Source organism: Astatotilapia calliptera, chromosome 7, assembly GCF_964374335.1.
Source record: "Astatotilapia calliptera chromosome 7, fAstCal68.1, whole genome shotgun sequence".
NCBI lineage: Eukaryota > Metazoa > Chordata > Actinopteri > Cichliformes > Cichlidae > Astatotilapia > Astatotilapia calliptera.
This window is the reverse complement of record NC_137428.1, coordinates 29978500-29994912: the sequence shown is the minus strand read 5'-3', so window position 1 is coordinate 29994912 and position 16413 is coordinate 29978500. Positions and strand designations below refer to the sequence as shown.

Genomic DNA, 16413 nt, shown 5'->3' with positions numbered 1-16413 from the left:
AAATTACCTTTGCAGCTTTATTAGATCTATGAAAGCACTGTTTAAAAATATATTTAAAATTAACAGACATCAGATCATCTGTATTTTAATTTGAATTCTTACTATGAAATCTTGCAGAAAATCTATTCAGCTTTGCAAATTGTGCAGTCAGGGACACACACATCCAGGAGAAGAATGGTGAGTGGAAATGCGGATTGCATTTTTCCTTTGTGCCAAAGGCAAGAGAAAGAAATGCTTTTGAGGATGGCAGCCAGATTTTTAAATTACCTCACCACTTGATTATGTGACCTGGAAATATTTGCCTTCTGAACTGGCAGCAAACAACATATTTATTAGGTTCTTGGTTCAAAACAATTATTAGGCCGTGTTTTCTCAAAATGAAGGCACTAATATTTACTAAAGCGCCTTTCGGTGCACTGTATAACAGTGTATAAGGACACAAACAACTAAGGCTGCTTGTGTCCTTGAAATAATCCCCAAAAAGTCTGCATAGCATTAAGCCTGATCTAAACAGATTTAGCCTGTAAACATTTTCCAACTGCTGTCTTAAAAGCTTGCTTACTTGCTTCATGAGGTTTTCTTGTATATATACACTATGTCAGAGTCAGAAAACTCTGACTGTACAAACTTTATAAATCTATCGTTTCACCCTGAAGAATAAAATCTGAGAAGTGATTATTGGTATAGCAAGTGTGCCAAACTTTTCATATTAGGCTGCAAGTTTCAGTTGCTGTTGCAAATGAGCAAATGGCATGTTCAATCAAATTCAAACAACATATTGCTTAAAAAAAAAACATATTTGCATTTTGCTTGAATAGCATATTACAAAATATTCTCTGTTTAGCTCCATCTACTACAGCAGGAGTCGGCAACCTGCGGCTCTTTAGTCCTTATAGTGCGGCTCTGCGCAGTTTGGGAAAATAAATTAGAAGTATTTAGCTGCAGTGTATTTTATTTATGTTAGTTCTTTTTTTTAACTTGTAATTCTAAATTGGAAGATTATTGTAATTTTGAAATATAAAAATAAAATTATATTTTATTATTTTTTCATCGCTCAAAATAAGCGTCACACTTGCGGAAGCCGGTGTACCGGGCGAAACGCCGTGCATTTATCGAGACTTTCAACCCCAGGTAGGCCAGTTATGGATCTTCGGATCCACATTATGTCGGCAGCTGTTCTCCACCGTGAACTTTGTTAAAAACAAACACCGCTCACGCCTCACAGACGACAGCTTACAGTCCTGCGTAAAGATGAAAGTGACTTTTACAGCCCCAATTTGCAGACGCTGTGCGCAGAGGTTCAGGAGCAGAAGTCCCATTGTAAACATATCACGGCAGACCCGACGATGTTTGCGTGAACACGCTTTTCAGCATCTCTTTATTGACCACTTTTCACACACGGTTGCTGACGCATACAGCCGGCTGTAGCTTTTCAGCTCACAGCCAACACATACCAACAACAGCATAGACGGCACAGACGTTAAGGCGGCGAGGCGTGATTGCGGGTGCCGCTCAGGTGCGTCCTCCTCCCCTGCAGCGGCGCTGCAGACCACGCCCCCCCACACACATTAACCAGGTAAAATACATATTTAGGCAGAAGTTTGCAAATATCTATTTTTCATTTTTCAGCAGCATAGTGCTTTTTTTCGAATTATTTTTTAAAAGTCATGTCAAGGCTCCAAAAGCCCAAAGGCGACATAAGGGTGGCGGCTCACAACAGTTTATGTTTGCTGGATCATTTTGGTTCAGCTGGGTGTCTTTCCTTTTGTTATATTTCTTTAAGAGTTCAAAATGTGCTAATTACATAAATAAAATGTAATTTTCTCTGTAGCACTTCATGGATTTCATAAGCAACACACCTTAGTTGTTCACACAAAGCATAAAGGTAAAAAACAATATATACAGTGTTATCTTTATTTTAGATGTCAAAAACTATTTGCGGCTCCCAGTGTTTTCTTTTGCATGGAAACCGGGTCCAAATGGCTCTTTGGGTCTTAAAGGTTGCAGACCCCGGCTACTCTCACTGCGATATTTGATCGAATGCAAACAACGTCAAATTTGATTAAGTACAGTACGGGGACAAACAAAAAATTGTGTAGTAAAGACGGGCACTTAAACACATCTCTAGAAAGCAACGTGGGAGGAGGTCAAGGTTATAAGACAGTCACTGAAAAAGAGAGGGTCACACAGCTGGTACTGTCAGCTGTTTTAGGACCTTAAATCAAACAGTCTAAACAAACTGTTGTACAGACCCTAAAGCGAAACGGATGTTGGGGAACCCTAAACCGGGTGCTGTGGACACTCAAAACTGGCTGTTACAGAAACCCTAAACCAGCTGTTACAAAGATGCAACACCGACAAAGAATCTTTTGGCTGTTATAAATGCACATATCAATTCATCAACAAATAGCAAATATTAGCCAATACATCAGTGCGGCTCTGTAAAGACCTTAAATGAGCCATTGTAAAACAAAGCCAGCTGCTATAAAGAGCTACCACAGAGAATTTCACTTGCAACTGATGCTGTGCTTAAAATGTCATGTCAATATAATTAAACAATAAAACACAAAGTGTGTCGTTCATAAATTCATTAAAAGTCCGACTGCAGGATGCCAAACTGAACCTGGAAATGTGAAGTCTTTATTTCCTGGTATGATTCAGCTTGAAGTTTCTGAATTCATCTCATTTCTAAAGTTTTTCAGAAAGTTTTAAAATCAAGCACTGCTTAGACTGAAAACCAACACTAAACATGACTGAGTGAAGAGAAAGTCAACAGCAGATTTAACCCTTTTTACCTCAATTTCAGTCTCATTCATAATTATTGATAAATCGATAAAACCTCTGAGAGCAGAGTGAAGTTGGTTCTCAGGGATCATCACAGCACCACAAAGCCCATTGCTGCTATGCAGTCTCTCAGAGCCCTGGCATCCTGCAGAAACTATGAAAAAAAGAAAAAAGACTGGCACAACTTTTCCTCCTTGTTGCTCTCAGCACTCCGGGCGAGGTGTCACTGAGTGTTCATGCAGTCATTTGTTCTTAGTCCTCATCCTGAGCAATACTTTTCCACAAACATCATAAAGATTACAGCTCAGATTGTTTTCATGTTTGTGGCCAATCGTGTTTACCTCTGATTTTCCTCGGGGATCAGTAACACAGCTCGTCTATTTTTCTGTGGAATTGAATCTTCATTTGTAAATCCACCCAGAAAGCCTTTTTGGAATCCATCGCTCACCTGTCTCATGGAATGGCTGCAACTCAATTTCATCTGAGATGCGTGTGAGACAAACGTTACCCCAGGATACAAGTTGGCTTTTTTATTTTTGTTTAAGACTGTCTGTGACACTTGGTTACATGTAATCTCTACACACAGCTGGTTAAATCACACAAATCTCCCGGTGCAGATATGCTGCGAGAGCATCCATAATAAATGATTACAAGCACCCGTGAGGCTAGAACCTGCAAGTTTCACCATAGTTAAGACTCTGCCTACCCACAACAAAAGGGCAGGGAACTAAAAATCAATGAATCAATAAATAAATGCAATGTTGTTTTCTTCAAAACCATCGCGCAGCCTACTCAGACTCTATTTTTGCTCAGCAAGTCGCTGTTATCGGTCAGCCCGGTATAGACCGTCTTGAAAGGTACTTTCCTTTCTGCTGCTGACAGGCAGACAACGAGTCGTGATGACAGAGACGGCCAAACAGAGGTCGTTGTGGACTGAAGGGATCAAACACTTTAGTATCGCTTTGCACCATCTCAACAGGAATGTGAACTCACAAGTAAGACGAAAAAAAATCAATGCTCCTTTTGTCCCCTGTGTGGGGTGGGGTGGGTGGGGGACTAACAATAGGCAGTAACACAGTTTACAGATTAGTTGCTGCTTTAAGCTAACTGGGAAATAAAAGCATAGCAGTATAGAGCATGGGCTGGGGTCGTTAAAGTTTCTAATATAATGTCTATATAATGATTACACATTTCAAACTCCAGCTTGTGAGCTGCTGCACAAACACACCTCTTCAATTCAAACTTTAATTTTTAGGAAAAAAAATTTCCCAAAGCATTATCAACGAAGATGAGAAAATATATTTAAATGACTGTAAAAAATAAACATTGGCTTTTACTGTACCCAAAGGAGCAATGCAGCAAACTAGAATACTATTATGGCAACCAGTTCGAGCACTGACTGTTTTCTGTTTTGCTTCTGTTCACACGACCGGTTAATTCAATCTTACTGGGCCAACAGACACAAGAAAAATAGCAATACCGAGACCTTCAAATGCCACTAAACACATTTTTGAATGTACTGATGGTTGCTGTGCAATGCATACTTTTTGAGTGAGAGTCATTAATGCAAACCCCTTTGTACAGGTCATGGCCTGGCATTTTTACCATGTGTGTTTTGTGTGCTCACCTATGCAGACGTCTATCTTGCCCTTGATGGCGGCTTCGTGCAGCGGAGTGTAGTTCCAGTTGTCTCGAGCGTTTGGGTCAGCCCCCTGACACAGCAGCAAGGACACCACCTACGATAAAAAGGTTGTGGCATATGGGTGTTCAGATCATTCTTTTTTTTTTTTTACTTTATAACATGTAATAATTGCATGTGTGACACAGACAGAGCAACAGTTTGAAAATAAAAAGTCAAACTACAAACTGCTTTGCTTTGAAGTTTGAGTTGTTTTTTTCCTGCAAAACAAATGTGAAAATCTAACAACATACTCTTAAAATTAATGTTGTATTGGTGACAACATCGCACAACCACACCTAATCTGGCTGTACAGCACTTTTGCAGCAACAGCAAAACACGCAAGGTTACAAAAATCGAGGAGCGCACGACTGACCGAAACGTCACCAAAGCGCGGCTTGCAGCAGTGGATGTGATGTGTCAACAGAGGTGGGACTGAAAGCGATTGAGAGAATGTGTTCACACTTTTGTCGTACGAGCATAATGGCCACAGAACACTTTACCTTTGCACTGCTGACAAGCAGTGCAAAGCAGAATGCTGAACATCCATCCATCCATCTTCATCCGTTTTATCCGAGGCCGGGTCGCGGGGGCAGCAGCCTAAGCAAAGAGGCCCAGACCTCCCTCTCCCCAGCCACCTCCTCCAGCTTATCCGGGGGAATACCAAGGCGTTCCCAGGCCAGCCGAGAGATATAATCTCTCCAGCCTGTCCTGGGTCTGCCCCGGGGACATGCCTGGAAAACCTCACCCAGAATGCTGAACAATGAAGACAAATAGATGGTCCAAGACTGCAGCTCCTCTAATGGCCTAAAGTAATCACTCAGATTCTAGTTCTACATATCCACATTTTTTAGCAGAAGTAAGCATGTTTGCATGTTGCTAATCTGCAATCTAGCCGCAGCTATCATTAACCCTCTCTCTCTCTCTGATTTTTTAAACAGCCAGATAATTACGTTTCGAAAGATTTCATAAATCAGTAGGTGATGTCACAGAGGCTACATCAATCTTTTTTTATAATTGCTACACTTTAAAAAAACAATAAAAGATAGGAATGCCAAGGCCTCCACCTCTGACCACCACTCAATCCAAAGGCAAGCAAAGCAAGAAGGGAGTGGGAGACTGACAGAGTGAACTCTGAGGTCATTCAGATGCTGTAACGGTCAGCTGTGGTAATGAGAGAGGTGAGCGTGGAAGTGGAACTGCTGATTTACTAGTTAATTCACGTCCCTATCCTCACCTATGGTTACAAGCAGTGGATATGACCGAAAGAATAAGACTGCAGATACAAGCCATGGAAATCAGCTTCCCAAGGGTGTCTAGGCTCTCCCTTACAGAAAGTTGCTTAGTCGGAGCTTAGTCATTCTGGAGCTATGACTCTTTCACACTGAAAACAACTAGTCAAGGTTGTTCAGGCATACTACCTGGGATACCTCCTAGGTGGGGTGTTTTGGCCATGTCCAACTGGGAGGAGACCCCAGGACAGAAGCAGGACACAGTGAAGAGACAATTCCCGTGAGGCAACTTGGGAACACCTCAGCGTCCACTCTCTCCCTTTCCCAGCTGAGAGAGGAAAGTCTGGACTGCCATCATGATCCAGACTAGGGCTGAGCCATAATCATACCATTCACGGTGATACCAGTAGAATATGGGCAAAACGCGCATGCGCAGTGCCTTTGTTTTCATACGCACATGGCGGAAAAAGCATGGCGGCGACAGAGAATGAGGAGGGCGAAAGCGGATTGTTGAATGAAACAAATGAACCAGAATTGATTTGTAAAAATGCTCCAACTTCAGTGCTGTGGAACTGGTTTTGGCTTTTATCTGTCAGATACACAACAAAGCACAATTTCTGGTAGCGCATGCTAGCGGGCCGTCGTTATTACTGTTTTTCGGAAAATACGGCACACTTAAAATCATTCCTTTGATTTTCTGAACAATCGACAGTGCCCCTTATAATCCCGTGTGCCTTATGTATGAATTCTGGTTGTGCTGACCTCGAACCGAGTTTATGTCGTACACGGCGCTCGAAAATCTGTCAAAAAATGTTTTAGTACAAAGCTGCACCGCTTGATGGATTGTCGGAGAATTATGGCTATTGTAGGCAGGAGCCTCGCGGAGTGATACGTGCTGTGCTTCAACATAATATTTCCACATTGTGTGTGTATAACCTCTTTTTAAGTTTTGTGAATATTATACATGGTTATGCTGAGGACATGTCGGCCAATTTCCACTGGAAATGCCTTTTGGTTAAACTGTCAGCAAGGAATTAGCTTTAATGCACATAAAAAAAACAGCTGCTTGTTTAAGTGAAAATACATTGATGGGGTTTGTTTTTTGTTTGGTTTTTTTGCACTAATAAAGTTGTGGAGTTTTGTCTTGCGTCAGTTATACCGTCAGTTATATCATTATCGCAAATTTTCAAATATATATCATGATAAATATTTTTGGCCATATCGCCCCGCCATAATCCAGACACAGATAAATTGATTTTTAAAAAACAAGGCAGTTGTCCACTTTCAATGTTTTAGCTGTGTGTGAGTGATCAATTTTAGTTTCCAAGTATCTGTCATCAAAATGTTAACCGCTGCTGTGATAATACATTTGCATTACTGCTCCAATTTTCTGTGCTCTCCAACAAAGCTCCAAAAAGCTCTCTAACATTTGAAACCGTGAATGCTGGATTGATTACTGTAGTAAAAAGCCAGGAAGACAAAAAGGATTAGCACATCTGTCAGAGATAATCCAAAACATCTGCATGCTCACTCATGAGCAGAATAAGAATGGGGGAATGAGAGTCATTTTCCAGATATGCTCAGTGTAATCTGTATAGCTGGAACCTTCATTAGGAGCTCATTTTAACTTCTTCTTTGGCGACATATAAAAAACTTTGTGTGTGACTCGATATAAATCCAGTTAAAGTTGGATTAAAAACTTGAATGAATGTCAGGCATGGCTAGATGGATGAAGATAAATCGCAGCAAAAAAAATTTCTGGCACAACTTCACTTGCTTCCAAGGTGCATGGAGAGGATAAAAGAATTCACAAAGCAGGAACTCCAGCAACACTTGAGGGAAGTTGAACAACTTTAATAATTGACCTACGCGTTTCGGCTTGTGGCCTTCATCAGGGTCATAGTAAAACATTGTAAAAATTGCTTAAATAAAAGACAGGAAACAGAAAAAAAGAGGTGGCAATATAAATTTTATCCGGAAAAAAAGAGAAGCATCTTGGATATTCCGTTTTAAGAGTCTGCACCCCAGAGGTATGAATGAGGATTCTTCTATCAGTGAGTTTTTATGAACTACACCTTTTTTCTTTTTTTACCAGTTAAATTACTCTCACATGAGTAATGTTTATTTAATTAATCTTATTATTTTAGCCAAAGAAGTAACGATTTAGACATCTCATCTTAAGTCTACAATTTAAGTCTAAATTTTAGATATTTTACATTTTAGAGACATAAATAAGGATCTGTTAACAAATGTGCTTTTACCATTAAAGACCCCCCCCCCCCTTTTTTTTTTAACCTGTGTGTATATTTATAGCATCCTCCTTATGCATTTCATGCATGTGTTATTTTCAGACATATGGGGGTTGTGTCACCCCCCCTCCTCCTCATCAGTAATGATCTAGTCTGGTATTTACTTGGGCGTGACTCAGCCAATTAACCAATACCTACCTATTATATGTCAGCTGACCTATCTATGAAGTTTAGATGGATGAAGAACCAGGTGGATTTCTGGTTGTGGAGAGCATCGAGGGGAGAGCACTGCTGAACCAAGCAGAACTTGACTCTCTGACCCGTCCAGGGTGTACACTGCCGCTTAACCTAAGACAGCTGGGATAGCCTCCAGCGGAAGAAGATAGATGGATGTTCTACTTGTACAATAATTTTTCAATTAAAATCCATTTCATAATTTGTTGTACAAAAGAGTGCCTTGACATCCTGTATGATCAATTTCGGTCAGTAAAATCTTAGCATCTTCATCTCTGCCTCAAGAAATGCTTCTGTCTTTCCCTCAGTGCTGCAATCTACAAACCACACATCATAGCAGCACTCACCACCATCTTGTAAACCCTCCCTTTCACTCTTGCTGCCATCGTTCTGTCACAAATCACCCCTGACACTCATCTCCACCCACTCCACCCTGGCAGTCCTCTCTTCTACACTTCTCTTGTGAGGTGAAGAAGAGAGTGTGGTGTTTAAAACTCATCTAGGAAGCATCTACTTACGTCACTACAAGGTAAACCCTCCTGAATGCAAACATGACAGAAGTCTTCTGATGAGTACATTAACATGGTATGAAGCCTCACCTCAGAGTGACCAAATGAGCAGGCGTTGTGCAGCGGGATGAGACCTCCGTCATCTCGTGCATGCACATTAGCACCCGTCTGAAGCAGATGGTCCACCACATCTTTCCGCCCAAAACCTAAAAGAGAGGCAGAAAGGGAGACGAGTGCTGAAAATAAAAGCAGAAGATCAACTATGAAGCCAGAGCACTAAAAACAAGTTACTGCAACAGCCTTGTCTGGCAGGTCTGGACTTAGTTTTACTGTTTAATCACATAAATTTTTCATGTTCATCTACAATAAATAAGTCATTTAATTATGTTTTTTTTTCCTATTTACATTCCAGTTTTGTCTCAAACTCACTTTGTAACTCAAGAGAATCTGTTAATTTGGCTCAGGCTACTGAGGATTAGAAAGGCTTGTGATGTAAAACAGCTGTGCATGTTTTTCTTTTTTGTTTCTGGCCTGCCAAAAGCATTTTTAGAAAAAGCATTCATGCTCTTCTTCCTCAAGGAAAAACGAACAGTCCATTGTGACAGAGGCGTTCATTAAATGAAGCTAAACTAAGGTCGATGTTCTGTCACAGTGATGACTGTTTACCTGCTGCAGACTTTAATGTCAATGCATATATAAATGATTTCCACACATGCACTGCACAAAAGGTAAGTTTGAAGATTCAAACGTCCAACACAGCTGGACAACCAGTGGATTATATTACATCTGCTCAACCACTTAAACCTTATATTTTCTGTTTTACTGGAACATGTAAATAATGTACATGCACCTTTCTGAGTCTTTAGATATAAAATCACTCTAGTTTCTTCAATTATTTGTTTCTGTTTTCCATTTAAATGTCACATGCCCTTTTTAAGCCAGCTTGCAAACATTTAACATATTAAAAATGCAAATTACCATATGCCTCTATCTACAAATGCCACACACACACACACACACACCGCACCATTACTCAACCACGATGTTATTTAATGCGCTCATTATTTAATTTGTGTCCTCTCGCCACACATTTGGCACGTAAAATTTGCTTCTCCTTTGGAAATCAATTATTAATGGCATTTTGGGTGTGACTGGGTGTAGTGTAACAACGCAGTAACACAGGAAGATGTTTCTCTGTTTTCTCTGTAGGAAAGTACAAGGAGTCGGAGGCAGCTCTACATTAAGCAAAACGTACTCCGCGGTAAGTTATGGTGAACACGGTTACATTATACTGGAATGCAATCCAATTTTACAGACTAAATTGATCGTTAATTTAAGGAGCGCAGCAAATTAATGGATCATGAGCTGGTTTTATGGTTTAATGAGGCTGAAAAGTGGTTTTGACTAAAAATTAAATATTAGATATTTAATTTTAATGTTTCGGACATTAGCTGAGTGTTTTGTTTCTTCTTTAGAAGTGTATGTCAGATCTTTGCTCCTTAAAAACTTGATGAGTAATCTACTGCTAAAGCATGTGCTTGCTTCTCACTCGTGGATTTTAATATTACTTTCTTCCTGGTCACTCCCACACCTTAAACGCACCTTACAGCTAGACAGCCTGTAAAGAAGCCTGATTCAATTAAAAGGAAAAAAAGTGGTTTTCGTTGTCTTTACCTGCAGCAAAATGCAGGGGTGTCGATTTGCGTCCAGCCATGTCTTTGGCGCTCACATTCACCGCATCCACGAGTTTCTTCACCCTGGAAACATCACCATTTCTGCAGGCTTCAAACAACTCCCTGAAAGAACCGTTTGCACCGCTGCTTCCCGGGTTCCCGCTGCTCGAGTCGGGCGTAGAACCGGGACTGGTGCCGCTACCTTCGGTGGTGGTCGGGGAGCTAGCACTGCTGCTAGTGGTGGTGCTGCTGCTGCTGCTGCTGCTGGTGCTGCTGCTGCTACTGGTAGCGAGGGCCAAAGCAGGGGAGGTTGTGGTGGGAGAGGCTGGTGTTACCTCACCGTCACCGGTGTTCTCCATCGCGGCTCCGTGGGGAAGGGAGCTGGCATCATCAATGGATGCTAGCAGAGAGCTGGACGGGGTGACAGGGTGAGAGGAGCAACGGGGCGGGGAGGACAGGAGGGAGTTTGGCGGCTGCTGCTGCTGAGAGGAGCGACGAGATGTCGCCATTTTCACAACACAACAGTCCCCACTAGCAACAATAACACTGCTGACAACTTCCTGTCAGGAAAGCCAAACTTCCGCTCGGTTTTGCGTGGATTTATGGATTTAGGGTCAAAAATATCTTTAATTCAATTACAGGAATATCAGCATGTCTTCACTGGTAAGATTTCAAATTAAGACACGAGTACACACAAAATCTGGAAATGTTTTTTTATGAAGTTGCATTTGTTTTGGAGAGAAAATATATATTTTTTATTCAAGTGGAAATAGAAATAAAATTTAAAAAGACATATATTTATGCATATGTTTTCTATTCTATTTTGCCTCCATGTTCACGTTAATATTTCCACGATTCTCAGCTGAATACATGAAAATGTTTAATGTCGTTAAAAGACTGCAAAATAAAATTAATATTAATGAGTCTGGGTGTTACTAGTTTTCTTTTCTTTTTTTAAGTTTAACCCCTAATTTCATTATAATTTGATAGGTAAGAAAGAAAGACGTGTAGCAAATAATGTGCACGCATACATGGAAGATGCAGGTTTGTTTGTTTTTTTTTTAGATGAAAGCAGAGTTTGCATGATGCAGACACTCATTGTTGTACCTCTGTCCTGATCTCCACGAATATACGGACAACAATTTGATGGTCAGGTAAATTGGTTGGACTGAAAATGAGTGAAAAATCAGACATTATCCAAAGAAAAACTTTGAAAGACCTTCAGAAAGCCTGGAGAGCTATTACTCAAGACTTTCTGAAAGGTCTGGCTCCTTGCAAGAAAAATATAAAGAGTGCTGTATGTTGTGGCTGAGATTGCAGCGTGGGGCCCCCCTAGTGGCTGTGGGAGCTCCGTGCATCTACATAGTCTCCAAATAACAAGACTGTTCTGTATGCAGTCTTCTCAGTCCACTGCTTTGCGCTTAAAAACGTCAGGTGTTCTGTTCTGGCTCAACACTGCCACCTGATGGAGACATTTGGTAATAGTTGGAGATGCTGAAAAGAACATTTAGCTTCTCATATTGTATTATTTCAAACTGTTGATGAGATTTAAATAAAGATCAAGTCAGCCATCAGTCCACAAAATTTGTGTCAATAAAGAATCTACACATTTCCCTTCAGATGTTAAAGGGTTGTCTTACTTTTAACATCATCGAAAGTTAATAGCTATTTTTTTATTCTTTACTTTTTTCACTTTTTCACTGCATGTGTTTGAAGTTTGACAAGCCAAATGACAGTCTCCTCTAACACCATGAAAACTCTGGCAGATTTGAGCTAAGGCCCTTTTTGCTGTAAAGCAATGCTGTGAGAAATGATTGGCAAGTGAACCACACATCAAAGGCAGAGTCTGGGTGCAGAGTTTTATAAAACGTGAACAGTTTACTTAAGAATATTCTAGTGGTTTCATTAATTGGCCACTAGAGAGTGGCAGATAGTCTCTGAGAAAACTGGAAGCTTTTGCTGTAGTTCTTTATAATCTTGCTCCTAAATTTAGTACTATATGTAACCTATTTTTTCACATATTGTCAGTTGCCTATAGTTTATACTTAAGATTCTTTTGTTTTAGTCAAGCTCACAAGTTCAGGTTTTAAACACTTTAGCAATATAAAGTTTCAAAAGCATAAAGGTCCTAGTGTTTCTTAAATGAATGAGGATTCTGACAAATTTTGACTAATATTTGTCCTTACTGATGTCAAATAAATTAATTTATTCTATTTTCTAACACAGTTATCTTTTTGATAAGTATTAGTCAAAACACTTACCTACTTTTTTTGCATAAACAAGAAACCCAAACAAAACTATTTCTCTCACAAAAATCTAGTAAATGCAATTAAATTCATGAAAAAATAGGCATATTTTCAAAACGTATGCACTCTCTGTATCCGTTTGAAATTTATGACACATATAACATTGGTATGTGCAATATTTCTTCAATAGGATCAGGAAGTGCAGGTTATGTCTGACTTTGTGTGAGTTGTTATTTTTTAAGGTCTCTAGAGTTCCTGTCATTCCTTGTTTGCATCAGACTTGTACCTGGTGAACCTTTTCCTTTGTTTTCTAGTTAAAGCGATAAAGGGTTGCTGAAAACTCCTTAGCCAAAAATGTTGCATTTTCTGGAATTAAATGCATGTGTAAATTATTAATTATCTCTGATTGTCAACAAATAGCTTTTTGCCATTTGTATTTGTGATGCTAGTCATTAACATAAAATGCACAGTGAAGAAAGGTTAGAAATGTGACGTCAAAATTTCAGCGTATGTTTGCACACATCATTGTTCCTGAGGGCTCACAACCTGGAAAATGAAAACTACTTCACATGAACAAACTGTTACATTGCAAGAGTGGTATGTATTTGGCAACCAAAACTTGCTGTCATCCAAATCATTTGCTCCAGTTTCACCTTATAAAGATCTGTGATGTGTGGCATGATACAAATGCTGTGAAGTTATGTAGCTTACATACAACCGGTGGTGGAAGACTGACATTAATATATGAAACTTTGAATGAAAACAGCTAAAGGTTGGGGTTTTTTTCAGATTGTGGTTTATTTTTTATGACTTACCTAGAAAGAAAGAAAGAAAGAAAGAAAGAAAGAAAGAAAGAAAGAAAGAAAGAAAGAAAGAAAGAAAGAAAGAAAGAAAGAAAGAAAGAAAGAAAGAAAGAAAGAAAGAAAGAAAGAAAGAAAAGTTGACATAACTACAGAGGGATAAAGTTGATGAGTCATACTATGATGATAAGGGAAAGAGGCATTGTGTACAAATGATGTGGCAAAGTCTGCCTGGTTTGTTCACATACCTGTCGTACCTGGTTTATTTGTCCTCTGTGTGTCAAAGAACACAAACAATTCTGAGGAAAAATAAAGATACAGATGGCTTCAAGAACACATGACTTTGTATTTTATTGTGTATATTTCAGATATTTCTTGCAAAGTAATCTTACTTTAAAAATGTCGCATTTTGTATTAATTTGGTAAACAGCTGCTATTGAAGGCAGTAGGAAAACACAGCTGCTCTTATCAGTGCACTGAAATAAAATAAAATACTTAAATGTTGAGCTTCCTTTGGTGACTTGAGCAATCACAGTTAATCGCTCAAAGGAGATGTTGATGGACAAATACCATCGTAGCTGAAACGGGGTCGGCCTAAACAATGTAGGGTCTGGCTGTGACATCTGCCTCTCATAGGTCATTGACTTTCTCAGAAACTGATTCACTTTCCTTAAAGAGATCAGTAAAGCTGCTAGCTCTGTGAAATAGTCACCCTCATCTCAGCTCTTTGACAAGGTGTTTACAGCACTGAGAATCATGAATGATCCCCCCTACCTATGGAGAGACCTTATTAGCATTCGTTAATAATCGGGTTTCTTTTGATGCTCTGGCAGAATCTCACATCAAGCACAACCAGAAAGACGGAAGAAGCTAGAAAAACCAGGATATAAAAAAAAATAGAAACAAACACATGTGTGGACAGAATATTGAAAGAGAGGCACGGGAGAGAGAAAAACAAAGAGAGTGAGGCAGAAAGGTATTCAAGCTGCTCTCAATAGATTCCTGCAGAACTACATTCTTGCCAATTATGATTCCCAACACACGGAACCCACATGCCATGCAAATCAAAGTCATGATGACTCCAGGTCTCACATATATATTTCTATAAACCTGGCCAGTCAGTTCAGTGTGAATTTTGTAATGAAGTAAAATACTGGCTCAGTCTCCAGCAGTAGCAGCTAAAGCATTATTTGGATTTTTCACTGTAGAAAAGTCCAAAATCTCAAAAGTCAGAAAATTTCTGAAAATCTTCTTCAGAAATTTTACAGTTTTTCCTCCTGACATTGCCATTCATACTACACCAAAATAAAACATTGAAATAATTAAAATAATTTGTGATAGTTCACAGAAAAATACTAAATAAATAAAATGTAAAATAAGCAAAAACTTAGTTTTATTATTACAGGACTGTTAGGGCAACAAGAACTTTATCTGTAGTTTTGCACTTCCATTTCTTAAAATGTAATCCCACAGCAGAATTTCTTTGTCCTGCAGAAAAACTGAAACATACTGTTGAAAATGCACTCCTTTTATTCTTCCTTTTATTTTGTTTCTGTCTGCCCTAAAGCTTTGCAGTAAATTGGGATAAAATAGCAATGAAATTAGCAACTTCTTCCTCCTGGAATCTGCTGCACAATCAGCAAGTTGTGGAGGCCAGCAGGTGGATGAGGGAAAGGTGAGCCGGAGGAGGAGAGATCCTAGGCGGCCGCTGGTATTCGGTGAACTGAACTTCAGGTGAGAAGTTATCCCCTGCAGTCTATCTGGGTCAAAGGTCAAATAAATTGACTGACTTTTTACAGTCAGTTACAATAACTGCATACTAGCTAGTGTCTATACAGCTGGGTGGGTGCTATGATGTTACTAATAGTGAACTTTATTTTATTCAAAAGGTTAGTTAGTAGAGTTGCCAACCGTCCTGTAAAAATGGAATTGTCTCATATTCAGAGAAAATATTACGTGTTTTGTATTGAGCTGAAAAGGAACACAGTTTGTCCCCTACTTCAGCTAGAATTAAAAAAAAGACCCAAAGCTGGAGTTATTCTGTGTCTTTACGCTGTCAGCGGCATCTTCTTCTCTCATTCTCTTCCCCTCCCTCTCCTGTTGCTACTTCAATCATGAAACTGATCAATGATCAGCTGATCGATGTTTCTGACGCAAGTCCCGTCTCTCTTGTTTATCGCCCACTTTGCGCCAGAAAGAGGAAACCAGTGAATGTCGCGCTAAACAACAGCAGCACGTTTAAGCTGATCAGCTGTTGAATTTATTTAATGTTAATTTCTAGTATCAGCTGATGTTTGCTGGAGCCACAGCTGTAAAACTGCTGGTCATGATATTGGTTTGGCTATCTGGTGAGAGGGAAACATGAAGATGAAACCAGGAGATGTCCTTACTGAATCATCAGAGCTGAACAGGTGATGGAGAAACAGGTTTACCTTTTAGGTGACATGAATGAGTTGAAGGGAAGTTATGAGCTGTTTCTGAGAGACAAATAACACCAGGATCACTTTTTACGTAGCTGACAGCTGGTAACTGTGCAGGGGCGGGTCTAGCAAAGTTTTGCCAGGGGGCCAGGTAGCAGTAGTGGTTTTTGATATGGGCGACATGGGCGGTTGCCCCCTCGTACTCATGCTGCCCCGATTTCAGCCAGTGCATATTGGGAATGGCATAGGCACCGATCGGCTTTCTGTCGGCCATTTGCTGGGAGTAAGGGCGCCCTCCGTTTGCGAGGTGCGCCTGCTGCTTGTGGCACAGGGAGGAGAGGGCGGGGCGGCGGGGGATTCTCTGGCTGGCTGGAGCTCGCAAAATAAAATAAAATTAAAAAAAAAACCCAACAAACATGAAAACACCAGACATTATAATACAGACTTATAATTTGCACCGATGCTTTTTTGAAATTCTATACGTGAAAAGTGAGCGCGAGAGCCCTCGGTGCGCCTGCTCGCTGCTGAAGTCAAAGTAAACTTTATTGTCATCCCCGCTACATACAGTCCAGTATATAGAGAGACGAG

General features: G+C 40.0%; 1 protein-coding gene across 2 annotated transcripts in view; it reads right to left on the bottom strand.

Annotated features, from left to right (window-relative positions):
- Positions 1 to 11277, bottom strand: part of LOC113025921 (poly [ADP-ribose] polymerase tankyrase-1-like) — a 110394-nt gene extending 99117 nt beyond the window's left edge. For both annotated transcript variants that reach the window (XM_026174178.2, XM_026174179.2), the window contains exons 1-3: positions 10361 to 11277; positions 8777 to 8892; positions 4412 to 4520 (exon numbers count right to left, since the gene is read on the bottom strand). In XM_026174178.2, the coding sequence (XP_026029963.2) occupies positions 4412 to 4520; positions 8777 to 8892; positions 10361 to 10868 (733 nt within the window). In that variant the 5' untranslated portion in view covers positions 10869 to 11277. The remainder of the gene's footprint in view (positions 1 to 4411; positions 4521 to 8776; positions 8893 to 10360) is intronic.
- Between the last annotated feature and the right edge of the window lie 5136 nt (positions 11278 to 16413).